We start from the raw sequence: 17317 nt of genomic DNA on the forward strand, positions 1-17317 counted from the left end.
TTTTTTTTTTTTTTTTTTACTTAATGTGCAGTTTGCAGTTGTAGTTATCTGTCTGAAGCTTATTAACCCATTCTTTAGTTTTAAAACTTCTTGGTTTTCAACCCAGAAATAAGAACCAAAGGGAACTAAATTCCACCAAATCAAACCGACCCCTCCCCCCAATACAACCTTCCTTTACTTTTAAGCAAGAAATGATAAAATCCAAAAACATGTTAAATATTTTTCCTTCTTTTACTCTGAAGTGTTATTGAAGTTGCAAAATTAGCCTCAGTTAGACTGAGTAAGGAAAAAACAAGCTCAACAAAAGGCTGTATGCATCTAAACTGCTCCTCAATTCCGTTTGATTGAGTTTGCCAAAAACCCCTTTAAAAAGGGCTTTACAGACCCATTAAATTTAATGTGAGGCTGTGTTTGTTAGTTGGGAGGTAAAAAATTTTAAGTCCTGCAGCAAACGTTAATGAGGGCTTTGTCTTAACTAACCAAGGAGACTGCAGCAATGGACTCCAGACCAGGACAGAACACATTTTTTTTTTCCCCAAAACCCAGCCCAGGAGCTGCATTTTGTATGAAGACATTACAGATTAATAAATGATAGCACCATGGTTTTAGAAATTAAGTTAATGTTTCAGTAATTAACATTTAGTCCAACTTTTTTTTTTTTTAAAACATTCTAGTCACAGGCCAGAAATTAAGTTTAAGAACCCAAATTATTTTTATGTGCAAGTAAGAAAATCTTAAAATCTTAACCATAAAAAGATAATTAAATTCTGCATAAAATTCTAAAATACTATTCCCCTATTTTTTTTTTTTTTAAAGGAATTAGGAACAGAACAACAAAGAAAACCACCCCATTTCATTTGACTTAGTCAAACAGGGCACATTGTTCCTGCTTTGTCTGTTTGCATCTTGATCATATCAAGATCTTTATGGAGAAAACCCAATGGTTGTCACTCGAGAAATCTCTTGACCACAAGACTGAGTATTGTATGGCAGAGGCATAGACACGTTAAAGACATCTTAATAAAGATGCAAAGGGAAGCAAAAGAACCCAACACACATCTCGGAAGAAGACAAAACGGCAGGCAACTGGTCATCTGACCCTCTGAAGGTAGAAAATAAACATATCTTTACACGAAAGAATAAGTCAAGTGAAAGAAAGAGGGGATGGAATGGGGGCCGTCGTGTCAGAGAGACGCTGACCTGCTCGAATTCAAAGTGCTAGAATTAAAGGTCTAACGAAAAGCCGACGATGCCTCCGGGCGGACCGCCCCGCGCTCAGTCCTCCTTGCGCTCCAGAGTCTGTGCCGCGTGGATGCCGTTGCTGTAGACGGGGAAGGGCAGCGTGGAGAAGAGTCCCTCGGCCGTGGTGAACACGTTGCCGGCGGGCATCTGCGTCAGGCTGGCCGCGCTCACGGCGCCGCCGAATGGTCCCGACATGTTGAGCCGGTGCACGTGGTGGTAGAGCATCTCCATGGGCGTCTTGGGGTCGAGGCCGAAGCCGGGGCTGTTAACGTCCACGAAGTTAACAGCGTGCGCGTTGGGCAGCAGGTTGCCCTGCATGGCCAGGGTCACCTCGGCGGGCGCGTAGCGGATGGTGCCCGTGGTGTAGACCCTCTGCGCGGCCGTGCTGGTGGCGGCCAGGGTCCCGGTCACCCTGTGCACCAGCGGGAGCACGACGTTGCCCGCCTGCAACCGTTGCAGCGCCTCCAGGTCCCCAGTGTACAGCAAGGAGTTGGACGCGCTGGGGCCTCCGCCTCCCCCGCCGCCACCCCCGGGGTGCTTGTCCCGCGGGGACGCAGAGAGCGGGGGCGACAGCGGGTCAGAGGCGACGGGGGCCAAGGCTGAGGCGGCTGAGCCGCTGAACTGAGTCTTGCGGGCGGCCGCGCCGTCGGCGCCCGGTGGGGTGAGGACCGAGTCAGGGATGGCCACGTGCAGCCCCCCGCCTCCCCCGCCGCTACCGCCGCCGCTGCCGCCCTGCGGGGACGGGAAGTGCTCGGAGCTGGGGGGCTTGGTCATGCTGTAGGGGGACTCGTTCCTGGAGATCTCCCGGTTGGGCGGGTAGTTCCAGATGCTGCTGTCGTTGTCGAAGTTGATGGGTTCCGAGATCTCCGTCTTGATCTTGAGCACCGAGGCACTGTTGGGGGACGACAGCAGCCGCGGGGCCTCCACCAGGCCGGCGTCCAGGCCGCCCGGGCTCGACGCGCTGGACAGGCGCCGGCGGCTGGCGCTGCCGCCCTTCTGCCGTTTCCGCCTCTTCTTGCGCTTCTGGTGCTTGCTGGAGGCCTGAGCGCCCGCCTCGCCGGCGCTGTCTGAGTCCTTGGCGCTGTCGGACGTGAGCGAGTCGCAGTTCTGCAGCCGCAGGTCCGACTCGCTCTCCACGTAGCGCTCCACCTTGATCTGCATCGGGCCCAGCGCGCCGAAGCCGTCCTCGGCTGCCTTGGGGTTCTCGAAGTCCGAGTGCTCGAAACTGTCGTCGCTGTCGCGGCTGTCCGGGTTGCTGGAGCTGTGGCCGTCGTCGTTGCAGTTCATGTCGTTGTCGCACGCGTTGCCCGACTTCTTCCGGTCGGGTTCTGGGTCTTCGCTGTTCTCGGAATGATTCCCCTTCTCGTCGGACTTGGAGTTGTCGTTGTCCTCTGCGTGGGGCCGCGGCCGGAGGCGGGGAGGGGAAAGGGGAGAGAAGACACATCATTAGCAGCGCAGAACCGGCCTCCCAGCTGTGGGGTGGGGGGGTGTCTGGTCGGGTCAGGAGCTTCATCCCCTTCTGATGATCTACAGCCCGGCTTTCTCTCTGCCTCCTACATCAGCTCACACTGCGGGCGGTGGACTAGCAGCATTGGAATCACCAGCACGATTGTTAGCAATGCAGAATCTCAGTCCCCACCCAGGCCTGCTGGGTCAGATTCCTCTTAGAACAAGATGCCTGGTGATTCTCAGGCACACTCAAGTCCTGCAGAGATCCTCACAGGTCAGGTCAGATAGCCAGGGAAGGCCTTAGTGCCACACACAGGGGGATGGCATGCAAGGCGCCTTTGGGAAGGTCTGTACCTTCTGCTGGTGCTTATTCAGTTATTGAGAACCATACTCCCTTGTTCCATCCCTTAAATGATTTTTCTCCGTGGCGCTTACTACCATCCGGTTCTCTGTATGTTTTAATTCTTTATTTTTATTTACTCTGTTTCTTCCCCCCACTAAGAATATCTTAAACTCCACCCATGGGGCTGGGAATTATTGTCTATTTTGTTCATACTTTATAAAAAAAGGGACAGAGACTATTCGAGAAGTTCTGTCTTAGTAAAGGCCTTACTTAATGCAATTCAGTGGATAGGAAACCACGCTCTGTGGTGAGTACTCCTTCCCTCCCCCTGTCTCCCTGAGGCCGGGTGTGGAGTAGAGACAGACATCTGTGTGTGTGTACACCCTGCAGAGCAGGTGCCCCAGCGATGGGGGACACCAAGTCACCTGCCACATTCTGGGGACAAGAGATTTTCCCAGTAACACAATCGCAGAGGATTTAGGGACAAAGCCTGACTAACAGCCTAGACTAGCGCTTGGCGCGAATCATGTAACTTTTGGCCTTTGTTTCTTTTTCTGTAGCAGAAGGGGTTGGGTTAGAAGAGATTTAAGATTTTTTTGCAGCTGTAAAATCCTATTGAGTTCTGCACTCCCTGGCCCTATGTCTGTCTGTCTGTGGAAGGGTGTGGGTTGGAGGAGAAGTAAATGTTTAAATAAACCTCCCTGTGCCCCAGAGAACCACTCAGGACGTCTCCTTCCCAAATAACTAGACGTGGGAAGGCTGGGATTTGTCCTGCATAGATTCAGAAAATAAGTAACAACCCAGCATCCTGAAAAGAGGCCATTTATCCAGGACATTAAGGACTCCACTTTAGAGGCTCAGTCCTAGTCTCGCATTGGCGAGAATATGAAAAGTCACACCAGGTCGGAGCTAGCAGCTCTGGCCCTGTACCTGCATGCAATAAAGAGGCCAGAACTAGCCGAGGGGACAGAGCAGGACTCCTTTTGTATTGTCGGGGTCTGGGGGCTGACCTTATGAGATTGCTAAGTCAATCAACCTCTTTCTGTATATACACATATTTATATGCATGTATAATCCACCCCTTTATAACACGGTATTTATCCACCACGTACCTATATACACTGTGCACATATGTACATACAGGATATGATGTACAAATACGTGTGCGTGCAGAGCCAGGAGAGAGACCCAATAATAACTTGAAGTGACATGTGTCTATATAAAATTTGGCCAGCTGTTTTGCCTCTGCCCATGGCCTGGCAGCTGCCCACCCCCCGGTGTGCGGAATGGCAAGCCGTAACTGCAGAATGGTGAAGCAGTAATACCTGTAATACCTGAGGTGTCTTTAGAGTCTGATTCTGAGTCGGACGTCTCTGAGGATTCGGAGGTTTTCTCGGGCATGTGGGGGAGCTGGGCGATGTCCATTGGCGTGTCCTTGTACTCGGGATTGCTGTGGGAGGGAGGGAGGCACTCATGAGGAGCGCAGACACCCGCTATGCATGGTTTGCATTAGAGCATCTTCTCTCCCACATCCTTGTCCCAAACTCCTGAAGTTTTTAGAAAACTAAACATGAAATCAGAGTCTCAGCTCTTTCTGGGACTTTTCTGGAAGCTCAGCGTTCACATGCCAGGGTGCAGGTGTGCAGTGCTATAATGATTGAATACCCAAATGCTACGGGAAAGCCACTGAAAAGCTTTTAAACCAGCAGGTACCCCCGGGGCCAGGGGACTGTGCTGCTTGACATTCCTTCAGATGACAAGTACTCTCCACAGCGCACCCCCACACCTTCCCACCTTCCCTTGGGCACCTAATGAGTCTGTGGCCTCAATCCCCTTGTCTCGGCCCCGTGATGGAGCTTCTCAGCTGTTCAGACGGCTCCAAAGCTATTGGTGGGGGGCCCTTGGTGCCTGAGGATCTGGCAGAAGCGCAGGTGTGCCTTGGGATGCGTGGATTATGGTTACCAAACTGTCAACACACCCATTACAATCACATTTTCATCTGCTCATGTGGTGTACACCTGTGGCTTGTTAGCTGGAAATCTGATTGCAGTGGGGAGTCCCAGTGTGAAGGAGGCCCCGACAGAATGGAGCTAACCCTGTCTGCACAAATGTGCTTAATTTTTGTTCTATTTTTAACTCAGAAACAAACTTCTTCTAGGAAAGATAGCACGTTGGGTCAGTTTGAGCGAGTTGGCTTCTGGAAATGACACTCCAGGCCAGCGCACTGTGTGAGCAGAATAGCCTGATCTGAAGGCACAAGGAAACTTCCTGCTTCAAAATAGGAGGTGCCCCTGTGTCCTTCCATGGTGGCCAGCCAAGCAGACTTACAATTGATGATCATTTGCTAATCCCTAATGAAATTCCTATAGTAAAGAGTCACTATTGCAGTAACTACTCAAATGTCCCTGGGAGGGGTAATTCACTAAGATGGATTATTGGGCATTTACTCCTCAGTGTGAATTAGCTTCAGCAGGAAAGCTTTCTTTAGATAATCAGATGAGACTAATGGCAGGAAGGTAGACTTGGCACTCCTGAAAACTCTCGGAGTCTCTAATTTTATGATGCATTGTGTGGGAATGGCAGACTCCTGCAATGGAAGACTTTGGAGGAACAGTAATTTCTGAACAGGGAAGGACAGGCCAGGATCGGGGCCCAGATATGAGGGATTCTGGGAAGGAAATAGCACAAGAATGTTGCTCAGAGAAGAACAAAAGACGATGTGGGGAAGAAAACCAAACTTCGGTAGTTGCTATTTTGCCAAGGCCACGTTATTTTCTTAGATGTTGGTAGAGTTTCTTCTGCTACAGGCCATCTATAATAGTCGTCCTTGGCCCAGATGCCATGGGGATTCATAGATCTCCTGTTCTCCAACTTATAGTCTTTAATCATTGACCTCAGGGTGGGTCTTTAGGTCAGCTGACCAGATCTCCTACACCTAAGATGGAAGGCTCTTGAATCTGAATACTGGTCTTTGATGCCCCAATGGCTTCCTTCCTGTCCATATGGACATTGATGGAATAGAATTACCAAAGTTCATGAGACTGTACTATTTATCCTAGGCTAGATCAATGATGTCCATCCATAATTGCACAGATTGCCTTCTCCTTAGGAGAGGCGGAATTCAAGAGCAGAGGAGGAATTCAAGAGGCTGAGAAAGGTGTAAGAAAGAGCCAGAAAGAAAGAAATTTCCCTGAATGGGAGTAAAACCCACATAGATGACTTCAACACTCTGTTACATCAGCATGGGAAACAGATGCCTGTGGTGTCCCTACCAACATTGTTTAAACTCTTAATAGCAATGGGTCTCCTCGACACACCCTCATTTCTGCCTAGCAAGAGAATGTCAGCGCCACAGTACCTCATTCTATTTCCTGTTTTTATAACTTCTGCATCACATGTAGTCACTGTTCCACAAAACTTTATGTCCAAGGATTCTTTGATAGTAGAATCCATCTTGGGCATGTCACAAACACAGGAGATAGTTTGCATGAAAACTGGGCCTTGGAAGAAGCCACATTAAATACACATCCTTTTTACCTTTAGACAGAATTAATGTAGAGCAGAAGAGGTCAAAAAAGGAAACAAAGTAGATAAATGAAGACTCTTTTAAGTGGTGCACATTAAGGCCCTCTCTAGAGCAATAATCATTAGCATCTGATTGATATGCTGTTGGTAGCAAGCACATTCATGCCTTCAAGTCATCACCAAAGTATGTGAACACTCTCTGAAGGGCCAATGTGTTGATGAACTGGGTTGTTAGCTTCTTGGCTCCATTTTGCTGTCTCAAAGAAAAATGGGACTTAGGTACTCCCTGTCTAAATTATCAGCCAAAGTGCACCAACTTCCATTCATAAGACCTATCAGAAGTTTTGCTATTCAAACCACGTGTGGGCTTAGCTTGGTGGCTTTAGGCCATGAGATGTAGTGGTGGGAGACAGGCTAAGTACTGTGAGAGCTTCATGACAGGGTTGGTGGAGAACCTCCCCGAAGGCTTGTCCCCAGACTCACACCACCTGGTCTGTTGATATTGGTTATTTTTCTGCTAGTTGGAATCCAAAGGCAAAAAAATAGATAAGGAAAGAGAGAGATGGTGTCTCACTCATATTTAGGAAGCAGCTGAGCTTGGACTCACTGTGAAAATAAATTTGAGGACACATTTTTTTTTTTTTTTGAGACAGAGTCTCACTCTGAGTGCTGTGGCATCATAGTTCACAACAACCTCCAACTCTTGGGTTTAAGCAATTCTCTTGCCTCAGCCTTCCAAGTAGCTATAACTATAGGTGTCCATCACATGCGGGCTATTTTTTGCTGCAGTTGGCACTGCTGTTTTAGCTGACCGGGGCCAGGTTCGAACCCTCTACCCTCAGTATATGGCAGCTGCGCCCTACCCACTGAGCCACAGGTGCTGCCCTGAGAACACATTTTGAGAACTAGCAGAAACACTCGCCTGAGTTTGTAGAGCAGTAGGCAAAAGAAGACTGCCTTCATATCATACTCTATGGTACTGTCTTGATTTTGGCAAAGCAGCTCACTTTGTTTACCAAAACCAAAACGCCAAGGGAATTAAAGCCTATGTCATATGCTGAGGGTATCAATGGGAAGAAATATAAGAGGAATGTAATGTATCCTGTTAATTTCCCCCCATTCCCCTTTGTTTTATTTTCATAAGAATTGGGGTGTGTGAGTGCATGTGTGCTTTGGGGCATGTCAGCTGTAGGCTAAAGTCTGTATTCCTTTTCCAGCCTGAGAATTTGTGGGGAAACCAAATCCGTTTCTACAAACCTGCTCAAATGTTGACACATCAAGAATTATTGAAATTTTTGCAAATCTTCCCCCCAAGTCCCTCCTAACAGTTTGATCTTCTCATAGTTCTTTGAATCTTGTTGGAAATAAGAACAGAATTTCCATGAAGTTCCACAATAGATACTGTCAAAAGATAATACTTACACCATGTCATCTATTAACCATAGGGTTGCATATTTCATAACAGAGACAGAAATAAAAAAGAATGAGAGACTATACCTAAGGAGATAATTCACCCAGATGATATTCTTTTCATTTGCATTCTTGGCGTTAATAGCTATGGTGGCGCTAGACTGTATCCAAATATACCCTCCATTCTTCTGCATCCAGCGATAGTACTTCGTCACACACTGACCCTTATTCAGCACTGGGGAGAAAACAAAACAGAAGGCATTGTATTAAGACTGGGATCAAAAGATTTTCACCTCTGCAAACTTCAAGCCTAGGAATGGGAGGTCCCGCACCGAGCTGGGGTGGGCCTCTGAGTGCTTAATGTAGAGAAGGCCATTAGTAGGACAAATGAAACCAACAATTCAGTGGAGCGGCAGCCCACTGCCAGGGTTATTGGCATTTGTAGCAAGACTTTATTCCGTTTTGGGCAGCCGTGGTGTGAAAGGAAGAATAAAAAGACTACAAATCTTTTTGGCTCACAGAACACCTAATGCAGTGTGGATATTGTCAATGGGTTTGACGTCAGATGGCAAATTTGTATGTGATTTATTCATAGCTTGAAGGTAGACTTCTTTGAGATTCTGGATATTTGAATGTTTCCAAATATGCTTTACCCCTCTGTCTTTGATCCTTTTTCTTCAGTCTGTGCAACATCAACCAGAGTCCTTATACATGCGTTCCTTTTGATCTTGTCTAACAGAATTTATAATCCCCTAGTGAACTAAATTTACATTGGTCAGTTGGTGGAGATTCTGGTGAGACTGCTGAATGCTGGCACAAAATAAATTCCCCAGTCGAGTCAGAGAAAAACACTGGCCTAAGGGAGGTATGGAATTGACTTGGCTCGAGCCAAACAGAGTGACAGCTCCACGCAGACTCTGAAATATGGCCCAAAATGAAGGAACAAGTAAAAACAATCAGTAATGTGAAACGGTGCCATTAAATACCTACTGAAAGAGAGCTTTAAAATGCAGATGTTAAAAATGATACTTTAACCAAAATCTTGCCAAGTTGAAATTGACTTGATTTGTATCTGGGTACTCCTGAGCTAGTAAAAGGGGAAAGTGCAGTAAATCAGCCCCTGAAATAAAGTGCTATGGATGGGAATGGTTTAAAAGGATGCCGGAAATGTGCAAACCCCGCTGTTATTACTGGGCTATGGATCGCAGCAACTCGGCGCCCCCCAGCAGCGCACCGGCGCGCTGACCACTAGAGGGCAGTGTGCACTCGTCTACGGCGCCCACTTTTGGCATGTCCTTGTCTCCGTCTGCTAAAATGAAAAACCTCTAACTGCTGTAATAAATTTGGCTAAATTAGCTGCTAAATGGTTATCTCAAGTAATATGTATTTGCATTAATCATCTTGCTCTAAACCAGAACAAGCCAGAGTCCTAAAGACGTAGTAAATTCATATTGTCCATTTAATTACGGCTAATAAGTGCTTCATATACAATAGTTTCATGAAGTACATTTTGATTTTTTTTGAGGGTGGGAGCGGATGGGTACAGAGAAGTCACTTTGGGAAAGAGCCGCATATAAGGCTATGGAGGCTCTCCAAGCGAGAATCTTGATGAGGGTCTTCTGCACCACTCTTCCTGGCTCTGAGAGTGTTCAGAGTCACCCCTCCACCTCCTGTACCCATAAACATACAGACTTGGAAGCTTTTCTCTCATTGCCCCCTTTTTTCTCGCAGTACGCTAACTGGAAGGTTGCAAAATTTAGTGATCATGTCTTCACTGTTGCTTGAAAGAGCCTTGCTTTGATGAGTGTTTCAAACGGTGGCGAGTTCCATTCTTAAACTATTCAGCAGAGCAGGGCACTTCTAAGGCCCGGAACTGTCGTCTTCTCCTGGTGGCGAGGCTCCACAGGTGGCATTGTACTGTCCTTTTGTAGGCAATTGTAAGTTCTGCCATCCTGCACGCATGGCTTCCCAGGCTACAAAACTGCGTGGCGAGGCTGGAAGCAGTAAAATACTGACTCTGCCACACAGCTCTTCTGTCAAACCGTTGTTGCGTGCAGCGAGATGTGCTTTTATTCAGATCCTCTCAACCTGGTTAACTATTTATTAGTGGAGAGATGCTAGGTTATGTAATTCTGTCCACTATTTTCACAGAGGAAACTTTGTAGCACTCTAATCAGTGGTTGATGGTGTAATTCTATTTGCTTTGTATCTAGAATAAAGAGTAATTCCAACTGGGTCTCATATTTCTAACAATGGCGAGGAAATGAACAAGTCTCTTTTTATAATGGTGTGAAGAAAACATGGAAATGAGAGGCCAGATCAGTCCAGGCTGGCTGGGGATTCTGGTTTGGAATCTGATCCCAAAGCAGGCAAAATTAAAAAAAATATATATCCCTGGTATACAAACTATAGAAGGAGGCTAAGGGATAATGGAATTAGAAAATCAAATTATAGTTTGCAGAGTCAATATAAAGATCACCTCAGCCCCTTTCTCTTACTTAGAAACAGACAAAATCCCAATTCTGAAATGGATATCTGGCAAAACATGTGCGTCCCTCTGGTCTCCAGGTGTGTGCTGAAAGGCATCTTTGCTAAGGGACTCATATGGGGTCCTCTTTTTTTTTATTTTTTAGAGACAGAATCTCACTTTGTCGCCCTTGGTAGAATGCCGTGGCATCACACTGCTCACAGCAACCTCCAACTCTTGGGCTTAGGCGATTCTCTTGCCTCAGCCTCCCGAGAAGCTGGGACTACAGGTGCCTGCCACAACGCCTGGCTATTTTTTGGTTTGTATGGGGCTGGGTTTGAACTCGCAACCCTGGGCATATGAGGCTACCCACTGAGCGACAGGCGCCGCCTATGGGTTCTCTTTTTGAGTTAAGGCTAGGTCTGTTAACCCTGGGTCTGTTTAGATGCATCTGTGTCTTCTGAGAAGATAAATATAGTACTAATTTATTAGGGCCCTTGAATACAATAATACAGCTCTTTTTATCACCCAGGCCAGGTACCATATAGCAAAGAGAGGAGACCCAAATGTACAAGGGGCAGGGCAGGTGAGTTTTGATGTGAGGACGTAGCTGTGAGGGGGCTGCAGAGGAAGGAAACTGTCCAGGGAATCTTTGCAGCTTGCCCCTAACTTACCAGGGTCAATACTACAGACCAGGTTTGGAAGCCCACAGTGGTTAGCTGAAGAAAACAAGTTTGACCTAACCCGTAGTTTGTCCTGGGTTCAGTCTGACAGAATTCATAAAGGGTAATGTTCCTAGCATGGTCTCAGATCATGCCTCTTGGCTGGGGATTACTGTATTTCTGGATGAAACCCCCATGCGCCAGGGAATGTAGGTAACTAAAGAAAAGGCATGGAGTGAGTCCCTTTAAAGCAGTGGTTCTCAACCTTCCTAATGCTGCGGCCCTTTCATACAGTTCCTGTGGGTTGCGACTCATAGGTTGAGAACCACTGCTCTAAAGGATCAAGTGTTGACCAAAATATTGCCCAAGTTGCTTGGGTTTTAGGAGGCCCCACAAAAAGCATCATAATGGAATTTTGCTTCTTTTGAAACGAATGAGTAATATTTTTTTTCTTGAGCTTTCAGAATATAAATTTATGATTTTAGGATAAAGATTCTTCCTGAGGAAAAAAAAAATCATATTGGCAAATCAGCTGGATCATTCCAGCTGCGCCAGAGGCAGGAGCTGACAGCTTCTCTTGAGCTCATGTGGTCTTAATCAGCTCAAGAAGAAAAGCCACCTTGGTGTCAGGTTGAGAGAGATTTTTAGTGTGTAATAAATTAGACAACTTGAAAAACACACACAAAAAGTTTTTTGATTCTCTTTAATCCGGTGGCTGTTGTTTTTAGTTTTAAGTTTTAGGTTCCCATAGCAGAGAGAAAGGAGAGAATATTTGTGTCAGTTTTTTTCCCATAAAATCCCCTTTTGTGGGGGAAAAACAAAAATAAACACAATGTCAGTTACTTGATGTGGAAGTCCTTAGAAAAATAGTTAATTGTCCCTTGAAGAAAGAGAAAGACGCTTATCAAGATCATGTATGAAACCTATAAAAGGGGGGGCACCTGTGGCTCAAAGGAGTAGGGCACTGGCCCCTCTATGGGTGGGTTCAAACCCGGCCCTAGGCCCCCCCCCCAAAAAAAAAACCCTATAAAAGGAAGGAAGGAGAGAAAGAAGAAATATAGAGGCTGGCAAAAAATGTATACACATTTTAAGGGAAAAAAAAAACTGCAGTAAAATTGTAATACTTAAGTCACATTTGACTTGTGCAATTACAAGAGAGTCAAGATACAATATACAGTATAACGCATGTTATCAGTATATATTATTATAATTTTAATAGTTTTTTCCTTTCTTAAAAAGAATGTATATTTTTTGGGCACCCTCTCTCTGTGTCGATTATATTTTTACTGTCACATCTACATGATATGGTCTGAGCAGTTCTAATGTGTATACTGGCATTTTTTTCTTCAATTTATCCCAAAGTTTATTTTCTGCTATCCGATATTTTTGGGTTTTTATTCAAGGATCTCAAATCTTTTACATGGCTGCTTCTTAGATTTTTACAAGGTAAACTTGAAGTAAGTCTTTACAGGTTCCTCTTATAGGCGTCCTCAAACTACGGCCCGCGGGCCACACGCAGCCCACCTAGGACATTTATCCAGCCCGCCCCGTGTTCTTTTTCCACCGCTGCCTGTCCTGCTTAGCAGCCGACTCGTCTTGAGGTGCGCAGTCCAGCCCTCCAATGGTCTGAGGGACAGTGAACTGGCCCCCTGTTTAAAAAGTTTGAGGACTCATGCAGAATCTTGAATGGTCCCAGACATGATGGTAAAGGCCTGTTACCACACAAGAACAGAGGCTTCCTTGTTACTCAGAAGGCTGGGGTATAAACAATTTCTTTGGGGTATTACTGCTCTAAGGAAAACCAAGAAGATGTTGTTAGCACCACCCCATCCTCCAAGACAGAGGTACCCTAGAGTTACAGACTGTGCTTTGCAGAAGACAGGTGACCTCCCACTTGTGGGAAGAATACTACAGAGAGGAACAGAGAGATGTTTAAATCCTTCGGGTTGAACTGTTACAGCCCCATTCATCAGACAATTAGAAAACTATCCTAATGGTTTCCTTTGGCTGTTAGAGTTAAACACCACTCACCCTTCACTGTGAAGGGAGCTGCAAATATAGTGCAATGACAAAAAAAAAAAAAAAAAAAAAATTGCAGAGTGCTTCTATCCCAGAATAGGAGACCTTTTGCACACAATTCCCCCAGCCCACCCCCACTAGATGCTAAGTGTTATTGAATATATTTTTTAAAATGTCATCTGGTCTCTTGGTTTGAGCTTACTGGTTGGCATACAGAACACAAAGAATAATTACTCTCCTCTCAGATCTGATGAACATTTCTGCTGAGGCAACACATCCATGGGCCCGCGCACAGCTACCAACAGAGAGATTTCAGTTTTCCTTGGGAAAACTTCGTCCGCAGACACAGACTGATCACTGAAAGGACACAAAGGAAGCCAGTGTCTGTGGCAGGAACATCGTTCTGTTAGTAAATCAAAACAAACCAGTACAAATTTGCCTTCAGAAATATGGGGAAAAAAGAGAACATGGTCCCTTCCTGTTGGGCTGGTCTACGAAATCAAAGCCAAAGATTCTACACAGTGAGTCGGTTGTGCCGTAGAAAGAAGGAAGCGCCCAATTCAGTTTGAAGAGGGGCTGAAGAAGGCGTATCAAAAGCGGCCTTTTAGCAAAGTGGCTCACAAAAGGACGTTTTAGTGGTTTGCATGTGCATTAAAAAGCTGCAATACTTGGCGTATTCAGGTAAGTATAGAATAAATAGGAAATGGTGAGATCATCGGGGCTTCCACACTTGACATTCACACAGCTGAACAAAGAGCTTCATTATCGTCATGGCGATATGAGCACGCATCTGCAGCGCCATTCACCCCCTCCTCGAGGTACCTTCACCAGTGGCCCTGGAGAACAGAGAGCGGGCGCCTTCTGCCACATACTCACAAATTATTTTTGAATTCACGACCGTGGCGTGTGTGTCTGTCTGTGTAAGTAACGGGGGTGTGCTAGAATCACACTTTCTACTTAATGCCACAGTTGGGTGCTTGGCTGTAACCACTGGTTCTCTTTCTACATTCACAAAACTGGCAGATGAAACATGAAAAAGAATACTGACTCTTTAATCTCTGCTTCTCCACCTAAAGCCCAAGGCAGGCTGACAGGGAACTTCATTCTGGAAACAGGATTTTTTTTTTTTTTTTTTTTTAAATTCTGGATTACTTTTTCCTTGGCTTTTGAAAATTGTAGGCTATCAGGGAATAAACCTGACATAGACTTAAAACAAGGACGGGTTTTTTTCGTTTTTTAATCTAAAAAGTTATAGTCCTTGAGGCTTACAGGAAGGTCATTTTCGAAACCCACAGGAAAAACAGCATTATAGCCAGCAACTGCATTAAGCGCTTTATTTACTCACAAAAGAGACAGTTTTTCACTTAGAACTGCTTATAGGATCAACGCAGGCTTTGATGCTGTGCAGACTTTCCTATAGATTTTGCAATTAGTGAGCTAGATGTCTTAAATAGCGGGCATTCACAAATTGGCTTTTAGTTTTTTCTGTAAATCTATGCGCTGAGCGATATTTGGTGAAGTTGAGTGATATTTGATGATTCATGTGGGTGACTGGAGCTTGAGGGCAGAAGACCCGGGGATGCTGTGTAAGTGACTATGCATCATCCGTGGACACCTCAGGCCCGGCTTGAATTGCTATCTGTGAGATTTACAATGTCAGAAGAGGTTTTTTCCTATACCACTGCCAATTGATAGATTTTTATTAACTCTTAATATTGAATCATGCAGAAAACTTTGCATTGATTAAGAACGTGTCAATTTGATACGTTTCAAAAATAAATTTCCCTTTTCTTGGTGATAATGTACTGAATTGGAGACCAAGGCTTTTAAACCCTGATAGTATCTTGTTCTAAGACAAGAAGGATCAAAGTAATTGTTGGCACGAGGGACATCTGAGATCACAGATTTTTGTTCAAGCTGTTTTCAGTCCAACCAGGGAGTCTCCGTATAACACTCATTCCTGCCCTTCTCAACCTACAACGGTTAAGGACGGAGTCATGTTTAACCCTCCCACTTTCTGTTTTCTTTGGAGGTGGAGGGATTTGCTGTGTAAAGGAGAAGCAGGGGGTTCTTCAACATGGAATTAGAAAAGACTTATGGCTAGGAACTGAGGGATTTATTTAGTCATTCCACAGATAATTTTTGAGTGCCTACTCTGTGCCAGGCATTAAAGGATATCACAGTATGCAAAATTTGTCATGGGCTAGTCTCTATTAATCCTGATCTCTGCGTTCATTCCCACAGCCATGACTGGTTGGGTTTGGAATATGAAAAAATACTGGATGATGAAACTCAGGGGGGAGTCTCAACTGTAGGAGGTAGCTGAAAAAGGTTATTTTTTTCCTTCTGGAAATTGGAATTTACCTCTACTTGCCTTTGAATGTTACAGAGGAGCATAACTATCATTTTCACTAATAAACTTTAAACAGCAATAAGTGGGCCAGTGTACAGCCTGTGTGATGGGTCATGCCTGTAATCCTAGCACTCTGGGAGGCCAAGGCAGGCAGATTGCTTGAGCTCAGGAGTCTGAGACCAGCCTGAGCAAGACACACTAGCTGGGCATTATGGCATATACCTGTAGTCCCAGCTATTTGGGAGGCTGAGGCAAGAAGATTGCTCAAGCCCAGGAGTTTGAGGTTGCTGTGAGCTGTGATGCCACGGCACTCTACCAAGGGTGACAGCTTGAGACTCTGTCTCAAAAAAAAAAAAAACAAAAAAAAAACCCAACCAACTAAACAACAACAAAAAAACCCCAAAACAAAACAAAAACTAATGTTTTGTACAATCGGGAATATTTAAAACAGCCCAGACACATTCCATTTGTCCAGTTGTTACGGAGACTTTTAGAAATTCAGGTGCTTTGGTGTGATGACATCGGGGTCTTCTGCACGGTCATCACTGTCTCTGGGTAACAGGACTCTAATTTTGGGTTTTATGTTTGATGGTGTTCTCCCAAGTCCTAGGGGGATAAACCTTGATTGTTTACACTGGAAATAGTAATTCCATCCCCTTGCTAGCCTCTGGTTTAGGCCTGGGCATCTGATAAAACACTGGACTAGGAAATGCAAGGGGATCTCTTGCTACTACGGGAGCTTCTGGCAATGTTTTCTCGGCTCTCAAAAATGAATGAAAATCAGCAACTGGCCCTTCCTGAATGTGGACACTGCCCTCTGTGGAAATGATGACCGGCCGTGCTATCTTGATAGTTTGCTCAAGTGTTTTGACCTTGAAGAGAAAGTTAAGACAACTAGGGGAAGTTTAAGTCATTTTTCCTTGGGTTTTCTGTTACCTGTATAGATACATTATAGCCGGTATGTCCCACCGAAAATTCTAAGAGCCAAAGAGGATGTGAGAGTTCAGGAAGAGGTTCAGAAAGAGATTCAAATAACCTGGTCTTTAGTTAACCCTACATTGATAGAGAAATCACTGTATGCTAGATGTATATGTGAACTAAACCCTCTGCCAGTCTTTTGAGTTAAAGAAAAAGTTTGAATTTATTTGAGCTCTTCAGGGTGTCATTAAAAAAATGTTTTAGCAAAAGCATTTAAAAAATAGTTTACACAAGACTAGGAGTAAGCTGCTGTAATAGAAGTAATGAGATTGATTTTATTTAGCTTAAAATGGATGATTTAGAAATATGGTTTTTCCCCTCCTTCTGATCATGCCTTATAAGAACAATGGATTATTTTTTGTCAAGTATAAGGTTTCTTTCTTTTTCTTTTTTCTTTTTAAACTATAATGAAAACTGCTACTGATTGAAATAGTAATAGGGAAAAGCCCTAGAATTCATGTGTGAATTGTATTAGAATTTATCAATCAAATCAGAGTTCTGGCTTACAAAAAGATCATGTATTTGGATTCTGTGTTTCTCCCATGCTCTTATATTTTTTTATTTTTTGAGATAGAGTCTTAAGCTGTCACCCTAGTTAGAGTGCTGGGGCATCACAGCTCACAGCAACTTCAAACTCTTGAGCTTAAGCAATTCCCTTGCCTCAGCCTCCCAGGTAGCTGGGACTACAGGCGCCTGCCACAGTGCCTGGCTAATTTTTTTTGTTGCAGTTGTCATTGTTGTTTTAGCTGGCTGGGGCCAGGTTCGAACCCTGCCACCCTCAGTGTATGTGGCCAGTGCCCTGCCGACTGAGCTACAGGCGCCACCCTCCCATGCTCGTTCGTCTAAGCTTGCAGTGCCCTTGACACTGC

The 17317-nt window shown here is 45.0% G+C and overlaps 1 protein-coding gene across 2 annotated transcripts in view; it reads right to left on the reverse strand.

Moving 5' to 3' along the window:
• Positions 1 to 663: 663 nt before the first annotated feature.
• The window catches only part of NPAS3 (neuronal PAS domain protein 3), an 845925-nt gene continuing 829271 nt past the window's right edge, over positions 664 to 17317 (reverse strand). Inside the window, exons 10-12 of one of the 2 annotated variants that reach the window (XM_023514390.1) lie at positions 8057 to 8204; positions 4360 to 4484; positions 664 to 2633 (exon numbers count right to left, since the gene is read on the reverse strand). In XM_023514390.1, the coding sequence (XP_023370158.1) occupies positions 1276 to 2633; positions 4360 to 4484; positions 8057 to 8204 (1631 nt within the window). In that variant the 3' untranslated portion in view covers positions 664 to 1275. The remainder of the gene's footprint in view (positions 2634 to 4359; positions 4485 to 8056; positions 8205 to 17317) is intronic. The other variant, XM_023514389.1, reaches the window with a different exon arrangement.

Source organism: Otolemur garnettii, unplaced genomic scaffold, assembly GCF_000181295.1.
Source record: "Otolemur garnettii isolate 467f Iridium unplaced genomic scaffold, OtoGar3 scaffold00052, whole genome shotgun sequence".
Taxonomy (NCBI): Eukaryota; Metazoa; Chordata; class Mammalia; order Primates; family Galagidae; genus Otolemur; species Otolemur garnettii.